The sequence below is a fragment of the Balaenoptera physalus genome (genome assembly GCF_965194825.1).
Source record: "Balaenoptera physalus genome assembly, chromosome: 4".
Taxonomy (NCBI): domain Eukaryota; kingdom Metazoa; phylum Chordata; class Mammalia; order Artiodactyla; family Balaenopteridae; genus Balaenoptera; species Balaenoptera physalus.
The window spans coordinates 90476585-90492518 of record NC_138891.1 but is presented as its reverse complement, the minus strand read 5'-3'; the positions used below and the strand labels follow the sequence as shown (position 1 = coordinate 90492518).

General features: G+C 36.9%; 1 protein-coding gene across 2 annotated transcripts in view; it reads left to right on the top strand.

Moving 5' to 3' along the window:
• The window catches only part of TRAT1 (T cell receptor associated transmembrane adaptor 1), a 40669-nt gene that overhangs the window by 13364 nt on the left and 11371 nt on the right, over positions 1-15934 (top strand). For both annotated transcript variants that reach the window (XM_082460234.1, XM_082460233.1), the window contains 3 exons: positions 6185-6221; positions 12654-12715; positions 14781-14869. In XM_082460234.1, coding sequence (XP_082316360.1) covers positions 6185-6221; positions 12654-12715; positions 14781-14869 — 188 coding nt within the window. The remainder of the gene's footprint in view (positions 1-6184; positions 6222-12653; positions 12716-14780; positions 14870-15934) is intronic.

Below are 15934 nucleotides of genomic sequence, written 5' to 3'. Positions count from 1 at the left end.
GTGGGAACCAGGACAAGAATAATTATCTGAGCGAGTACTTCACTCTTCCTTGATTCTGGCTGAAATCCTCTGGAGATTTGTATGGGACCAGGGAACAAGTGGTTTTATGTTCAACATAAACCTAACTGTTTAACCTAAATTTTATTTAGCAAATTTGACCTATTTACTTTCAACCTAAATAGTCCTTTTCTTCAGCCCTATGATTGCATTGAATTGTGGTGAATATGTATGTTTAGAATCACTTTTTATCAATGTGATCAAGATCAGGGCTGGTCTAATTTTACTGACCTATTACTTCTGCCCAGAACTATTTGGCTGTACCAGTCTATTACAACACAAGGCGAATAGGTTTTCCAATTCTCATTTTTGGTTGTTTGTGTATTGTAATTTATTTACCCATATTCATACCATTTTGCTACCATACAAACTTTTGGGGGGAGTTATTTGCTTGTGATGATTAGTTGCCCACTGTTAAAAGACAGTTGCCTAACTAAAAAAAAGCAGGCTTTTCTTTCTTTTTTTTTACAAAGACAGATTTTTTTTTTTCTTCTTTCTAATTGTACAAACCCAGGCATGCTATACCTGACTCTATTGCCTAAAATCAACAGAGTGGGAAAGAACGCTTCAAAAAAACAGGAAATTGTGAATTACATTTATTGATGTACTTTTAAAAATCAATTTCAGTTCCCTCAATTGTTTTTAAAATCATGGCTTTTGAAGTCAAGCTGAGCTGTATTAGAACTCTGTTTTCAATATCTACCTGGGACAACTTGTCTGAGGAACGTAACTTCTCTGACTTTCAGATTCCTTATCTACAAAATGTGGAAAATACTATCTAGACCATAGAGTTCTTGTGAGAAGTCTGTAGATACCTTAGCACAGTGCTGAGGATTTAGTAGGTGGGTCCTGGACAGGGTACAGCCCACGTCACCGTTCCTGGTGGCCCTGGTGCTTCCTTCTTTCTCTCCTTCCACAAATGTTTGTTAGAGGTTTACTATGGCTTCATTTAATTTTAATGTCTGTTATTTCAGTGAACAAAGGTTCTCTGGCTTTTTCACCCCTCCCACCGTGCCTAAACTCTCTAAGCCCTCTCTAGCTCTCATCCCATTTCCTGCCCCCGTCTCTTTATTATTTAACATGTCTGTACAATAACCTGAGTTTTAGTGATAACGGTTGTGTTCAAGTCACATACAGGTTCATTTTAGAGAGTTTTCTGTAGGCTTCCATGGAGTTGGTTCTAAATATTAGTCTGTCTCAAATTAATTTATCTGAGCAGTAAAGAGCTAAAGATTTCTCCAACACATCCCTCTTCTGTACCCTCACCGACTCCTTCATGGTGATCTTAAGCCCTACAGATGCACATGAGCCCGGTGGATTGCCCTGCTGCAGAGCCCTGCCTCTCCCTTTCTAAGGATGGTGAAAAAGACAGAGATGCCAGTGGGAGGGGGAGAAAAGGACACCTAGAGAGAGGGGAGTGGAGACAAGCCAGTGTGCTCCAGTCTCCACCACAGCCCCCTGATGCTCAGGCCCCTCACTGCTGCACTGCGCCATCACTCCCACCAGCCAAAGACACTACGCCCTTACTCAGGTCTGAGCCAGGTCCAACAGACTCTGTCTGACTACTCCAGGCAGGATGAAGTCTCCAGCAGGCGAGTCACAAGTTTCAGCACTGGGTCAAGTATAGGGATGGAGTGCTATCTCATACCCTCATGTGCACCTTCCCATCCTTTTAGGGCACCCGCTTTCCCCCACACCCCACCCCACCTCCAATCCCCTAGACCTGCAATCTGCTAGGAATTATGGTACCACCCACTTCCATCACCGGGACTTGGGTTGGGTCATGGGTAGGCTCACCCCCGAGCTCATGGATCCAGAAAAAAACAAAAAAAGACTGAGACTTTACTCGATCTTTACTCCTTAGGCGGAGCACATTACCCTGGGTCTTGCACTTTATAGATGTGCAAATTTAAGATTAGCCTTGGAACAGTGTTTGTTGTTTCCAAATAAGGCCCTTTGTTCTTATCCCATCTCCCCTTTTTCTCTCTGCAGCCCATTCCCAACCACTCAAGTATTACTAATGACCCATCCTTTCTACCTCATATGAGCAAACAGCACTGTCTTTCTTTCTCACCCAGAGATTCCAAGTGGATTTGGGATTAGCTCTGCAAACTGTCTGACTCCTTTTCAGTCCTCCTGAAGACTCCTCACTGCTTTGTTTCTCCTGGACAGACAGACTAGAAGAGATTGCATCATATTAGCCAGCTTTTCTGCCCCTTGGTCTGTGTACACAATGCCCCTGCATCTGGCCTTATGTAACTTTTTATTTCTACATCTTTGTGCTATTCTTTGTGGCTAAGAAACTTGCAAGATATGACTCCACCTTGGCAAACAGTCAGTGAGTAAGTTTTGCAGGTGTATTAAATAGCTTATAAAAGAAAATCTCTATCCCAGCAACAATGCAGTATCTACACATTCAATCAGATAGACAAGATAAGCCTCTCCTTGATGTTTTCTGTAGCAGGGCTAGGTAGAAGCTTTGAAATGGAGTCCTCCCTTTCCCCAAAATAAATCTTTCATTTTTATGTGATTCTTTGTCCGAATCTGTTCTTTAGTAGGATTATATTTATTTCTTTTCTGATAGGAAGGCATTCACTTTTTCTTCCTTTAAGTCCCCCAAATATTCTTTATCTAATCTTTCTTCTCTGTTTTGAGAAGGATAAAGAACTGCATGGTTCGCTCATACATCAAAGTCCTATCAGTGTATCTCCTCTTTGCTAGAAAATTATGGCACATATCTCACATTAAAAATGCATCATAAAATTTGTATTATGGAGTTTAAACCATGTGTTCTTGTTTCTTGTTGTTATGTATCGCACATGGAAGAGTGAACACTATAAAGGGGAAAACATAAAAGAAAATGTTAGCTCACACCCTTTCAACCATGAACCTGACCACAGTGTTTTTATCTGAATCACAAGAGAGGATTATGAAAACTCACCTAGCTTTTCTTGCACAGAGTCTTGCAAACATAACTGCTTTATAATAAAATAAAAACTGTGTTTGATTTTATTAAATATAACTGAAATGTTTAAGTAGGTTTTAAATCATGCCATTTACTTTTAAATAAACCTATAAGGCCTGATGACAGAGCAAGCTCTTTTCGGGAGCCTGAGCTTGCTGACCTTTCTCCTTTGCCGTAACCCTAAACCTTTGACTGTATACCTCTATTGAAAGAGATCATATTCTATCACACTTCTTATGGTAAGAATTGTAAAACTAAAACCACACAAGTACTGATTGTCCCACTCCAGATTATACGTTTAAATTTTAAGAGTAGTGTGATGTGGTGACTTCGAACTTTTAAGGTTCCCTTTCAGGGTGCTTCTTCAATACAGTTGGTTTTGATGTATAATATCCTTTACCCATGACTTATTTTCTCCTTCTTCACATTGTTTTAGTTCCCTTGCCTTCCACCTAAGCATCGCATTATTATATTGTAGCCTTTATATAGTTGTTTCTCTTTCCTTTTTCACACAAAGCTTTTTGGTCTAAATCTTTTATGTATTTATTTATTTATTTGCTTTTCTCTGCTGCTAATACATCGAACTACATTTTCCTTTTCCTTCTATAGAACTATCCTTTTACATATTACAGCAGTGTATTTTCCAGGCACCGTCATTCATACTCTAAGCACCTCCAATTGGAAAATCCACATTATCTTCAAGAACTAGTGGTCTGTTTGGAGAAACATTTTTACTCCATACCTAGTTTTTTTTATTCTATTTAAGTACTGTCACTATTTTTTGTTTGTTTTTATCTTTTCTTTGAATTTACTACTCAATTGGTGAAAATCTTCTTGCTAAAGGTGAGATCTGATTATTTCATTTCAAATCCAGCTTTACTTATAATTCTTTTATCTTTCAAATAGCATTTAAATTATATCAACTACTTTTCAGCTAATCCATTTAATGAAGAATCTTCGCAATTCAAATCAGCACAATTAAACGTGGCTTGCTGCAGGATATGGATTTAGAAAATATAATATTGATACCCAACTTTGTCACTTTCTAAAATGTTTTTACGTAAATTATTTCATTTATCTTCCACATCTACTCCATGATATAGGCATTATTAACACTACTTTATTGATAAACTAAGATCAGAGTTTTACAATGATTTTCATGTTCATTTGCAATGAAATGCATGGAAGAGCTGGTACCCAAATCCAGTGTCTTCTGATTCTAACCCTGAATTTGTTCCATGATACCTCAGGCTACAGGTGGACTAAATTCTTGTGTATGCACTTTAATTCCAGACAAATCTGAATAATAATTAATGACCTGAGTATAAACATGTACTTCATATAAAAAGAAATCAATACATACTTTATATTTTCCAGTTAACAATTTTCTAATCTATATTAACTAATTTTTATTCCGATGCGTATTGATATTTTTTACATTTCTCAAGCTTTCTGATTTTGCTGGGCTTCCATTAACTTGTGGCTACCATGCAACAGTAGACTTCTCTAGGCTTCTCCCAACATCCATGTTGCATTCATATTCACAAAACTAGTTTGAAGGTTGTTGAAAACAGCCGCATCTTTTAGATGCAGTCCATGGTAAGACATTTACTGTGGGCTAGAAGAAACATATGTCTGACAGATCCCAAATGGGATTCATCACTTTCGGTCCCATAGCTGCTTGATGTTTGTGCTTTGCAAAAACTTCCCGCATTTGGTCCTTAACAGAATTCTTCCAAACACATTGACACATGACACATCCGTTTCGCCCTCCAATGTGGTGATTTTAATAATTTGTTTGAAACATTATTTAATAATGTTTCTCTAAGAGTTAATGACCTCTCTGGAGAATAACAACTTTGTCGCACATAAATCTAACTAAAAATAGTCTTTGTAGTTGTTTGGTGACTTGCTCAATTATTGGGAAACATTTTTGTTAGTTTCTTACCAACACACAGTGTTCTCCAAATGTTAAATCGGAAAGATCACCATTTGATTGCTATTGTCTCTGGGTCACTGTCAGAGACTTAGATAATACTGGGCTTTACTTTCATGTGATAGCTTTTGCAAGATTTTGGTTTTTATTTAATGCCAGGCTTAATAATATGCAATCAAAATATAATAAATATCATATTATATACAACTATTCAGTTCAAAGAAAATTTATTGATAAACCAGTAATACACACTTCTTCATAATTTTGATCTTAATTATTAAAACTGAACTCTGAATTTCTCTTAATTTCCTCTAACTATTGCCTCTCTAAAAATTTCTTGAAACTATTTATTTCCAATTTTGAATATACATATTTAATTTGAAGTACAAATAATTCCTTTCATTTGCCTTTGAACCACCACCTCCAAGGTTCAACAGTGGATAGTTGGAGATTTGACCCATATTTTTTCCATGATTTTACAATCTTACATCAAATCTCTGGTCAGTCTGGTTTTTGCAGACCAGCATACTGTTTCCCTTAAAAGCCATTCTACTGTTTTGATTACTTTTAGAGACTGTGTTGCCAACCTTTTCTGGATTTCTTCTCTCTAGAACCCTTATCTCTCCTTACCTCTCTATTTTTACCATGTGGGTGAAATGTAATCATGACCAGAGGAACTTCCTGAACATCATTTTTATGATGTTGTTGTCACATACCAAGAAATGATAATGGGCACTCCAAGATTAGATAAATAAGTAAATAAATAGAAGTGTCTTCTAGGGACTTTTTTTTTTTTTCTTGATAAGGAAGAAAAGCCTATCCAAACCAGCAAGGGCAAAGAGGGAAATCTGTCAGAAGGAAGCAGAGGTGTTTCGTGGAACCTAAAGAGAGTATAGCCAGGCCCCACAACAGACTGGAACCACAGAAAAGGCAGGGACAGGTTTCCAATGTACTCCGCTTGGTGTTTCCCTGCATGAAATGGCCACACAGCTGGGCTCTGCATTACTGCCAAGCGGCACCGTGTTTTCATTCCAGATTACCAAGAGAGAACCTGATTGGCCCAAATCAGAGAATATCCTTATCCCTAGCTCAAACAGTGGTGGTCAAGTGGCTTGATTAAAGATGTTAACTGACATTGAGGCTAAGCTCCCCTCAGCATGCTCTAGAAGGTTTAAGACATGTACGTCAAAATTTCTTTTAATTTGTCTATTTTGAATATCTTTCAGATAAAATATACACGTACTCCGATGACTACTTTCCCAGGTATGTAGAAAATGAGTCATAGATTATGATTCCCAAGGAATAAGGAGAAGTAACTAATGTTATATTGCTTATAGGTTTGGCTCAGGAATGTTTCACTTGCGTTAAAATAAAATGAAAAGTGAGTTTTAATTACTTTTACTTCCACCTGAAGAATAATAGTTATAATATTATTATCTGCCCTAGTTACTTACTCATCCTGAGTCAGTGAGAGAGCTGGATGAAGGACAAAATGAAACTTTAACCTGGTGTCTACAGAATCCTCATTAATTTTGGAAGAAGATATCCTAGATTAGGATTCAGTTCAGGTTGTAAAAATGTAGTCTAATTAAATATAGAGTTGTGTGGCCCTTAAGAATTTAAGGTAGAAAGAAATCTGGCAATATTAATACAATTTAAGATATGTATGCACACATACTTATACAAGGATGATTTGTGCTGTGCCATTTTTAAGGGTATTGCCAATAAATAACTCTAAAATAATATGCAGTTATAGATATAACATAACTTAATTGCTTATACTTATTAAACATGTTGCAGATAAATTTGTGTAGTATAAAACTTTTTTTAAAGAAGGTTTATAATATAAAGCATAGTAAAGAAGTTTCATTTTCTTGGACAATATATTCTGACCCAAATGTGTCATTAGATTGCAAATTTCTCTTTTAGGATTAAAAAAATCTAAATATAGAAAATTTCCTAGAGGATTCTGCAAGACCTTTTTGAAATGGTAAACTGAAAGGCTGAAAAGGTCTTTCAAAAACACAGAGCTTTTTCACTGTACAGGGTAAGACTGCAAGCTTTTTATTGGCCTCTAAAATGTCCTTTTTTAAAAAAAAATTCTTCTCCGTGTGGAAATGTCTCTGGAAGATTCAGATCTGGGCTACAGGCAGACCCACACAAAAAAGACAATCTATATTTTATGACTGTTTTTAACATTGGATTCTATAACATGAGATAATTTAAGTCATTAGTTCATTTCAAGAGTGATTTGCTGATTTGGTTACAACAAAAAATATGACAAAAAGAATCCTACATAACCATGTAGAAGTTAATCTGACGATTGATTTGATACTTGTCATTTGAAAGGCAGTTAAGATGCAGGGTGATAGAAAGTCTTGTGATACTATCGTTCTACCAAAGACTGGGTTGGTGGTTTTTGGATTAGGATGGGAAGCGTCAGAAAGAAAAATGGGTAAAACACCCATCTCAAAGCAAGCAGGCTCTTAGCTGCAGGGAAAATTCAGAAAGGAGGCTTGTTCTTTTATAACATCTGTTCCTTCAATAAATATTCATTCAACAAATAAGCATTTGTTTAGACAACAGAGATACAAAGATGAAAAGATGTGATCCTTCCCTCGAGGATTTAATAATCTGTTATCTGTTGTAATAAATCTCCATTTAGGCAAAATTTGAATATACAATGCAGATTGTATTAAAAAGAGGCTGGCATATTAATTCACAAGTTTGTGTATGTACTTCACAGCTTGGCTAGTTCTCTGATTATGTAGTTTGGGAGCCAAAGTCACCTTTATAGGAGAGCATGGAGGCTTCAGAAAAAAACAAATGAACTATCTCCAGCTATTAAGAAATAAACATTAAAACAGCCACGTGGAAATAAGGGCTATCTTTCTCAGGTAGGGCTAGAATTGTGGATGCTTCCTCAGTCCTTAGATGGTTCGAGGCTGGGTAGAAGGGAGGCAAGCTTCCCTCACACTGGGTTCCTTGCTGCACTGTCCCCCTGCTCCTACTCAGCATTGGTTTAGGTGGGAAACTATGCTGGAGGGGAAAGAAATTTGCTTCTCTGGTCTTATCTTCCTGCTTCCCCAAATCCCTGCCTTCCTGCATCAGTAAGTCAGGAACATGGTCACTTTAAGGACAGCAAAGCGTCTCTATCTAATAGAAAGTTAAATATACACTTCCTGGTATTTACCCCTGGGCCACTTTATTTGTCCTTTAAACGTAATTCTACACAATTCTTGTCTTTTGATCTGTGTTACGAGGATAATGCAGTGAGAATATCATCGGTTTGAGATACAAACAGTTCTGGATGTTAATCACTCTTGCAATTACCAGCTTTGTAATCTTGGGAAAATGAGCATTGCTGAAGTGGAATTTTACAATCTGAAAAGTATGGATTATAATATAATACTGTACTTACAAGGGTAGCTGACTGATTAAAAAAACAAAAAAAAAAGGCTGAATGTTTTATTAGGTGAAAATTAAGGTCTAAGAAAATTCCCACCCATTTGAATTATATTTACCCCTTAATTTAGGAAAGCAGTTTAGATTTACGCTAAGCTTATTATAGCTCTTCGGTGTTCAGAGTCTCTCTCAAGGACTTAGGACAAATCCCCAGCGACTTTTGCATGGTCTTCTCCTGGGTGGCACTGAAAGGTGCTTTTATCACAAAACATATCTCATCGCAGCTATTCTTCTACCTTAAGATGATTTCTTGGATTTCTAGTTTGGCAGGCTGAGAACCACCCCCCTTCACTTCCCCTCTTTGCTAAATATACTGACTTGGTGCCCTGGAACAGACCTTTAGTCTCAGCTGTCCTCTCCACCTGTTCCCAGGGTTGAGTATCCTGATGACAATAGAACTCTTGGGTAGCCTTCCCTGGTGCCTCAGACTTCCAGGTAGATATGCAGATGAGGCCCTCACTGTGACCACTGCCACACTTGGAACCAAAGTATCTCCATGTTTTCCAGCCTTCTGTTTATTTGTTTTAATGTACAAGTAACCATAATCCAAGCTCCAATCCTGTGCGAATGCAAGAAGTCCAGTCCCTAACCTAAGTATTTTTGGGAATCCCCCAGAATGTGCTTATAGGTTCCAAAAACCTTATTCTTGGTTGCCTCTTGGGTACCCCTAGCTCTGTGTCATTGCTCTAGTTTTCTTTCCCCATCTTGTTTAGAATTCTTCATGCTGGCAGATCTTTCCAGTCTCCTTTCCCCCAAACTTTGACAAAAGACTCTTCTTTTCAAGGGCTCCAAAGCACTGCCAATATAAGCTCCTGTGTTTAACTGACTTTACAAAAAAGTAGACATCACTAGAAGGACATTTGAACACTGATCAAGAGAATAAAAATTTAATGTTAGATATCATTGCCTGAGAGTCCATTAACTTCCCCCCTCATAGGAAATACTACTGGTTCTTAGCTAACCCTAGCCATACTAACCCTAGTTATACAAAAATTGCTGGGATTTACACTTTTCTCTTGGACCAAGGGTCTATCTTTGATATCCACTCACCCCAAATTCAAGAAACCTACACCCATGGCACAGTCCCTGCCAGAGAAAGTAAAAATTTAGTGAGCATATACTCAGGAACACCTTGTTGCAGCAACTTTCCCTTTTTTCTCCTCCTTCATTATTGCTTTTTCTTTCCTTTTTGTCTCATTCCCATCAGTATATAAACAGACAGTACTGTCTGACATCTTTTTTAAAAAAAAGAAAAGAAAAGTTCCCTTGATATTAGATTGCCTATAGTTACCTCTCCATTGCTCTGCACCCTTTATAGCAAAACTTGGACGTGCCATCTACATTCTGTCCATATTTGCTGACTTCTCTTCCTCTTCTCTTCTTTCTTGAACCTATTCTATTCGATCTTCTGTCCTCAATAATCCACTGACTCAGCTTTTGTCAAGATCACCAATGAAATCTACATGGCAAATCTTAGTCTCATTATACGTGATCCATCTGTAGCATTTGACACATTGACACTCTACTTCTTGAGACACTTGCTTCTCCAGACTCTGGGCCACCCCCTTTTTGGTTTTTCTCCTCAATTAGTAGCAGCTTCTTCTCCTTTGCTGGTTCCTGAACCTTTGACAACAGAGTGCCCAGGGCTCGGTCTAGTGAATCTCTTCTCTATCTACACTCATTCCATTAGTAATTTCATCCTCTCTTATGGCTTTCAGTAACATTTATACACTGGTGAAGCCCAAACATATATCTGCCTATTCAAAGAAATGTCTACTAAGCAAATCAGGTTAACACTTAGCAAAAACAACTTCTGATAGACCCTAAGCTTACTCTTTTTTATCAATCTTACAATTTCCCAGCCCCTTAAAATAGTTTTATTTAGTTTTACAGAAATCTTTCATTTTTATTTGGATATTGGAACCCTACATTTATGTCATTGAATTTGGGAGCTGAAAAGAACAATAGGGATTAAATAATTTAATATCCTTGTTTATAAATAAGGAAATTGAAATTCAGAGAATTTATGTCCAAAATCACCCACACAGAAGTAAGGATTTTTTAAAAATTGAATTTACTTATTTAATCTACTTAGATAATAAAGTATTTGAGGCATTTTCTTTAAAGGACTTCACAATGAAATAATAATAAAATATAAATACAAACTTTAAAAATAGAGACTAGAGAAAATTTATGTGGAAGTAGAAAATTTGAACCCTAGTAAAAGATGCAATTAATATTATTTTAAATCTTGGAATGTCAGTAAATGTGCTGATTAGTTAGAAGATCATTTCAGACATGTTGAGAACAATGGAGAATCTGATCTGGCCCAAAACTCAGAGGGGCACTAGCCTCTGGGCGTATTTATTAATTTATTTTAAATAGTAATCAATCTTCAACATAAAACACTGCCAAACATTTGTGCTTGAAGTTTATTAGATATTTGCATTAGGCTGGAGCTATTTGGCACTGCCAAGTAAAGACATACTTTTTAATTTGTTGGTTAGGCAACTGCTTCTTTATAATAGTTTATTTGAGATGATTAATCATTTGAGACCTGCCTGTAGACACAGGGCACTGAATCATAAATCACGTCTTATTTTCATTCATAGAGAATGAAATGATGTTCATTTTTTGGACATGATTTATCATTTGCAGGTTGTATATGCTATCTGTGTGGGCTAGGAAAAAATGGATGGATTGTCATTAAAAATTCTTCACCTTTTGCTATTATATTCTCTGTATAGCCAGAGAAAAACCATGAGCAGGGACTATTCCATATCCCAATATTAAGCTGTAGTGAATTACCAATGGAAAGAAAGGTTATGGATGAGTTTCTTTGTTATCAGATAAGTGAAATACATGCCAGCATCTGGATTTTCAAATCATTTCATACAGGTATCATTTGATCTGTTTTTTTTTTTTTTTTTTTAACGATACCTACTTACTATTTACATATACTGTCTTCTTTCAGAAGCATGGGAGTAGTATAGGTGTTCTCCCTTGAGATAAGAGTTCTTTTTCCTTTTGATGCAATTCCCTCCAGCTCTCAGTGATATGTAATCTCAATGTTAAAACATTTGCTGCTGTTTTATGAAATGCCACTCTCACTGCCTGAAATGTTCTTCTGTCCCCAACCTGCTATTGTGAAAGCTGGTCACCAGGGCCATTGTCACTGTCTGGTGACAATGGTAGGTTGTCTACTGTAATCCTAATAGGATTACTCAGATGAGGCTATAAGGAAAGTTAATCAAACATCAAGAGCAAATAGTATTCAGAGCTTTAGGACCAGACTTGCATTACAATCCTAGCACTGACAGTTACTGTCTATGTGTCTTTTGACAATTTACCTCTCTAGCTTGCAAATTCCTTATGTGCACAATGGGGATTTTTAAAAAATGCTTCTCATAGGGTTGTTCTGAGGGTTGAATGAGCACTGGCATAAAGAAAAGCTTTCACAACTGTTATTTATTGCTGATATTACACATAAGGTTAGGGAAAATACTTTAATCTACCTGAATCTCAGACTTATCTATAAAGTGGAAAATAATAATATTTCTGCAGAATTTCCCTTGGTTTTTGATGTAATGCATGTAAAACAGCACAGTATTTGGATGTAATAGGTGATCAATCACTTTATAGCATCTGCCAAGCTGAGTCTACGATATTTCTCTGGCCTCTTATTTTTTAATCATCACTGTCAATATTTAGTTAGTAAACAGAGTGCTAGAGGTATGTTCAGAGTGCTATTCTTGACAAATAAACAGGAAGTACAATGTATAGATTAGAGCACAGATAATCTAGGTTCTAATCCCAGCTCTGCCATTTACTAGTCTTGTGACCTTCAGCAAATTATATAACCAAGCTGTGCCTCAGATTCCTTATCCATAAAGTGGGAATGCTGTAGTGCCTATCTGGTCAAATTGTCGTGAGAATTAAATGAATGAATATATATAATGCACTTCAAGTAGTATCTGACACACAACAAGTGCTAAATAAGTATTTGCTATTATTGTTCCCCAAAAGAGGGTCCAAAACACATCTTTTCAAATTCATACACACATACACATACACACTTGCATTTACTCACTTACTTGCCTATCTACCTTGGGTGGTCAAGGCTGAATAACAGCACGCAATAATTTACCCAATATTGAATTTAGCTGAGAAATTAGTTTTGAACTATGTGTAAAGTAGATTCTAACAAGGTAAATTATTTCCTTATTATAGGGAAAATGAGTATGATCTTGAAGACACACCAATTTATGGTAACTTAGATAATGTGGTCCCAGGTAAGTTTTATTTTTCCAGAAATTAAATTTATTTATAAATCAATTACCCCACTTAATTCCACAAAGAATTTGAGGTAGCTTATTTTTTTGTCACAGTCACATTTAAATGTTCCAATGGTAACCATAAATTCAGTATTTTTAGCATATCATTTAGCATATATTTCCAAAGCTGCATATCATAAATCATATTGCAACATTCAGTGTAAATCAACATCCTGTTTTTCTATATTCTCTTTATTTTACTCTAGTAGTAATGAGAATACCGGAAGACTCTATTACCATGAATTTTGACACACACAGAATTCTATGAAATAAAGCTATTTCTAGAACAGTAAATGACCCAGGAAAACAGTGCTTTATGCTCTGTATATAAAAGCAAATCTACAGTGAATAATTTGGAACAAAGAACACGTTCTCTGGTTTCCCTTGTTTTAACTGGTTCTTTTAAAGTAGAGAACCTAGGTTTACACTGATGACAAGCAGGGAAAGAGAAGCGCCAAACAATCATTGAGTGGGTTATACATTTTTTTGTTCTTTTGTAACAAGTACTCTTCAATTCCCAGCATCCCTTATAACTTGAAATATCCCAGCCACCCCAGAAATAAAATGCCCCTAAATGCCTCAAAACAAACAGCTGTGATCTAATTCCAGCGCTCTGATGAGAGAAGCTGTTGAGAGTAACACTAGGATTTAACGCTATCCTTGCCCTGTAAGAAGTTCACTTAATTCATGATAGGAGACTTGGGGGTTAATTCCCGTTGATCTCTGAGTCTCGAACACAGAGGTTTCCAGTAATGGGCTAAATTTATCTGAATCTCTATATATCAAAACAGTATGGAATCTCCTAAAGTTACACACAGGAGTCAAGAATTTATTTAATTTTTGTCTTTCCCCCCACTGTAAAGTGTCCTCTAAACTCTGCACTCTGAGGAATCAGAAACTATTTTTCAGGAATAGACTATCAAAAATAATTTTCCCTCCCATTTCCCCTTGCAGAATTTTGGTACCCACCTGTAATATCTGAGGACTTAATTTCTTACGTATTCTGGTGGCTCAAAGCCCACCATATCTGCAGTCGCCATGTCTAATGTGCACAGGTGTCACTCCTACAGGTTCTGATTTAGTAGTTCCATGATAGAGCTCAGGAACCTGCTATTTAACAAGGCTTCCAGGTGATTCTAATGCATGTTTTCCATGATCCATGCTTTGAGAAACATCACCCTATGGGCCAGTTCTCTGCATTGCTTTTCAGAAAGGGTTGAATGATTTTGAAGTACCTTGTATTATAGTAAACATATATTTTTATCTATGGGGTCAAACTGGTGCAATCCACATCTCTGCCAGGTCTGCTCTCCTTCTTCTCCCTTTTAAATAGGAGTATCTGGGGAAAGAAAGGTACGGATGATTCCGTAAGCATCCCCACAGGATGAAATAAGTGCAGGTCTGCTGGCTGGTGGACATGGTACAAAACCCCCCAAGTACTTAGTACCAGCAGTATACACCCCAGACCCTCAAAACAGTCTGGCTGAACTGTCCTGTCACTGATTTATGGGACGACAAACATAATCTAATCCCTCTTTTTTCAAAAATGGTATGTAAGGTTAAGAAGGCCTCTTAGTAAAACGTCTTACTTATGGAAAAAATTACCAAATCGTAATCATCAATATATGTGCCTGTGCTTTATGCCATCTGCACCATTTGTAATCACGCTTAAAGGGAACAGAGACAATCCTTTAACTCGTGGGATCTCAATAACATCTAAATGGTAGTTTAAGTTGAGATTGTCATGTCCTACAATGGTATAAAGAAATTAATATGATCTCGTTCTTATCCCAAGTGACCTTCTTTTGTCTAATTGTTAATGCTGTAGGGCAACAGACTTCTCCACAGTCTGATCTGCAGAGCAGTTTGTGCTTCCTTCCCTCTTTGTATCTTCACAAAAAAAGCCTAGTCAAATGATCCCTGAAGGTTTCACATTTATAGCTAAATGTTGTTTGGGTCGTGTATTTTTATTCATGCCAGCATTTTTTAGTTTTCCGTTGTAAATCTCTTTTCCACTCCCAAGAACCAGTGGATGAAAACTGCTATGAACAAATGAAAGCCCGGCCAGAGAGATCTGTGAACAAACTGCAAGGAGACGCCCCACCTTCACAGGTCAGTCTTGTTTTCTGTATCAAGGGCCAAGTTCAACCTAGGTCATAGCACAGCTGCATGTTTCAAGAGCATAAAAACAGCACATTCTGATAAACATCAGAAGCAGCCTGTTAGAAATTTTGCATTCTGAATCGGTGTCAAACTCTGGAGCCTGAGCTCTAATGAAAAGCTCAAAGGCAGATAAATAGTACTCAGAGCTACACTTAAAGAGTCAAAATTACGTACAACTACAAAGGCAATAGATTTCAAGGGAAAAGTGGATTCTCTTCCTAAAGAATTAGTTAAGCTTTTTCTTTCAGAGCGAAAAAAATGACATGTATCATAGAAATAAATATAAAAGTTGACACATGCAGAATTCTCAGAAGACCTAGATGTCGGGAATTTATGGCGGATGGGGAGAAAGAGACCTTTAGTGAAAAGATAAATTAACTAATTATAAAAGACCATACTTCTGTTTTATTTTTTAAAAAATGAGTGTAAATTTAATACAAGTCCTATGGCTATGGTCTTATGACAAGAGATTTACACGTGGCTTGTGTGGAGATAGGCAAGACTAAAGCCTAAGTAGAAACAGAAAAACCCAAGAAGAAATGGGTAGTTTATCTTTTTACTATCACAATCAGTTCAACATCCTCAGACATAGCACTGCCATTCACGATTCTTAGCATACGTGAGGCTGAAATGTTATAAATTTCAGTTATAATGGTTCTTTCTTATTCCCGATCTCGTCCCTTTTATTATGTGCTCTTGTGCTATTCCCTAGAAACAGTCATAGGGCCAGCATTTCCTATGCAGTTGTTACATGTCAGGCTTGTATTATGTGCTTTATAGGCATATCTTTCTAGATTCCTATAAGGGAGACAGCACGATTATTCCCATCTGACAGAGGCTTGCAAAAGATGAAAAACTTAACCTAGAGACTCAGAAACTGAGTGGGGAGACAGAATCCAAACTTAGTCCTGCCTCATAGAAAATACCTTCCTCCCAAAGATGGGTCAGAACTTGGAAACTTCCCATTAAGATAGAATTTCTCTTTTTCTTTATATGAATCCCCTAAAAAATCAA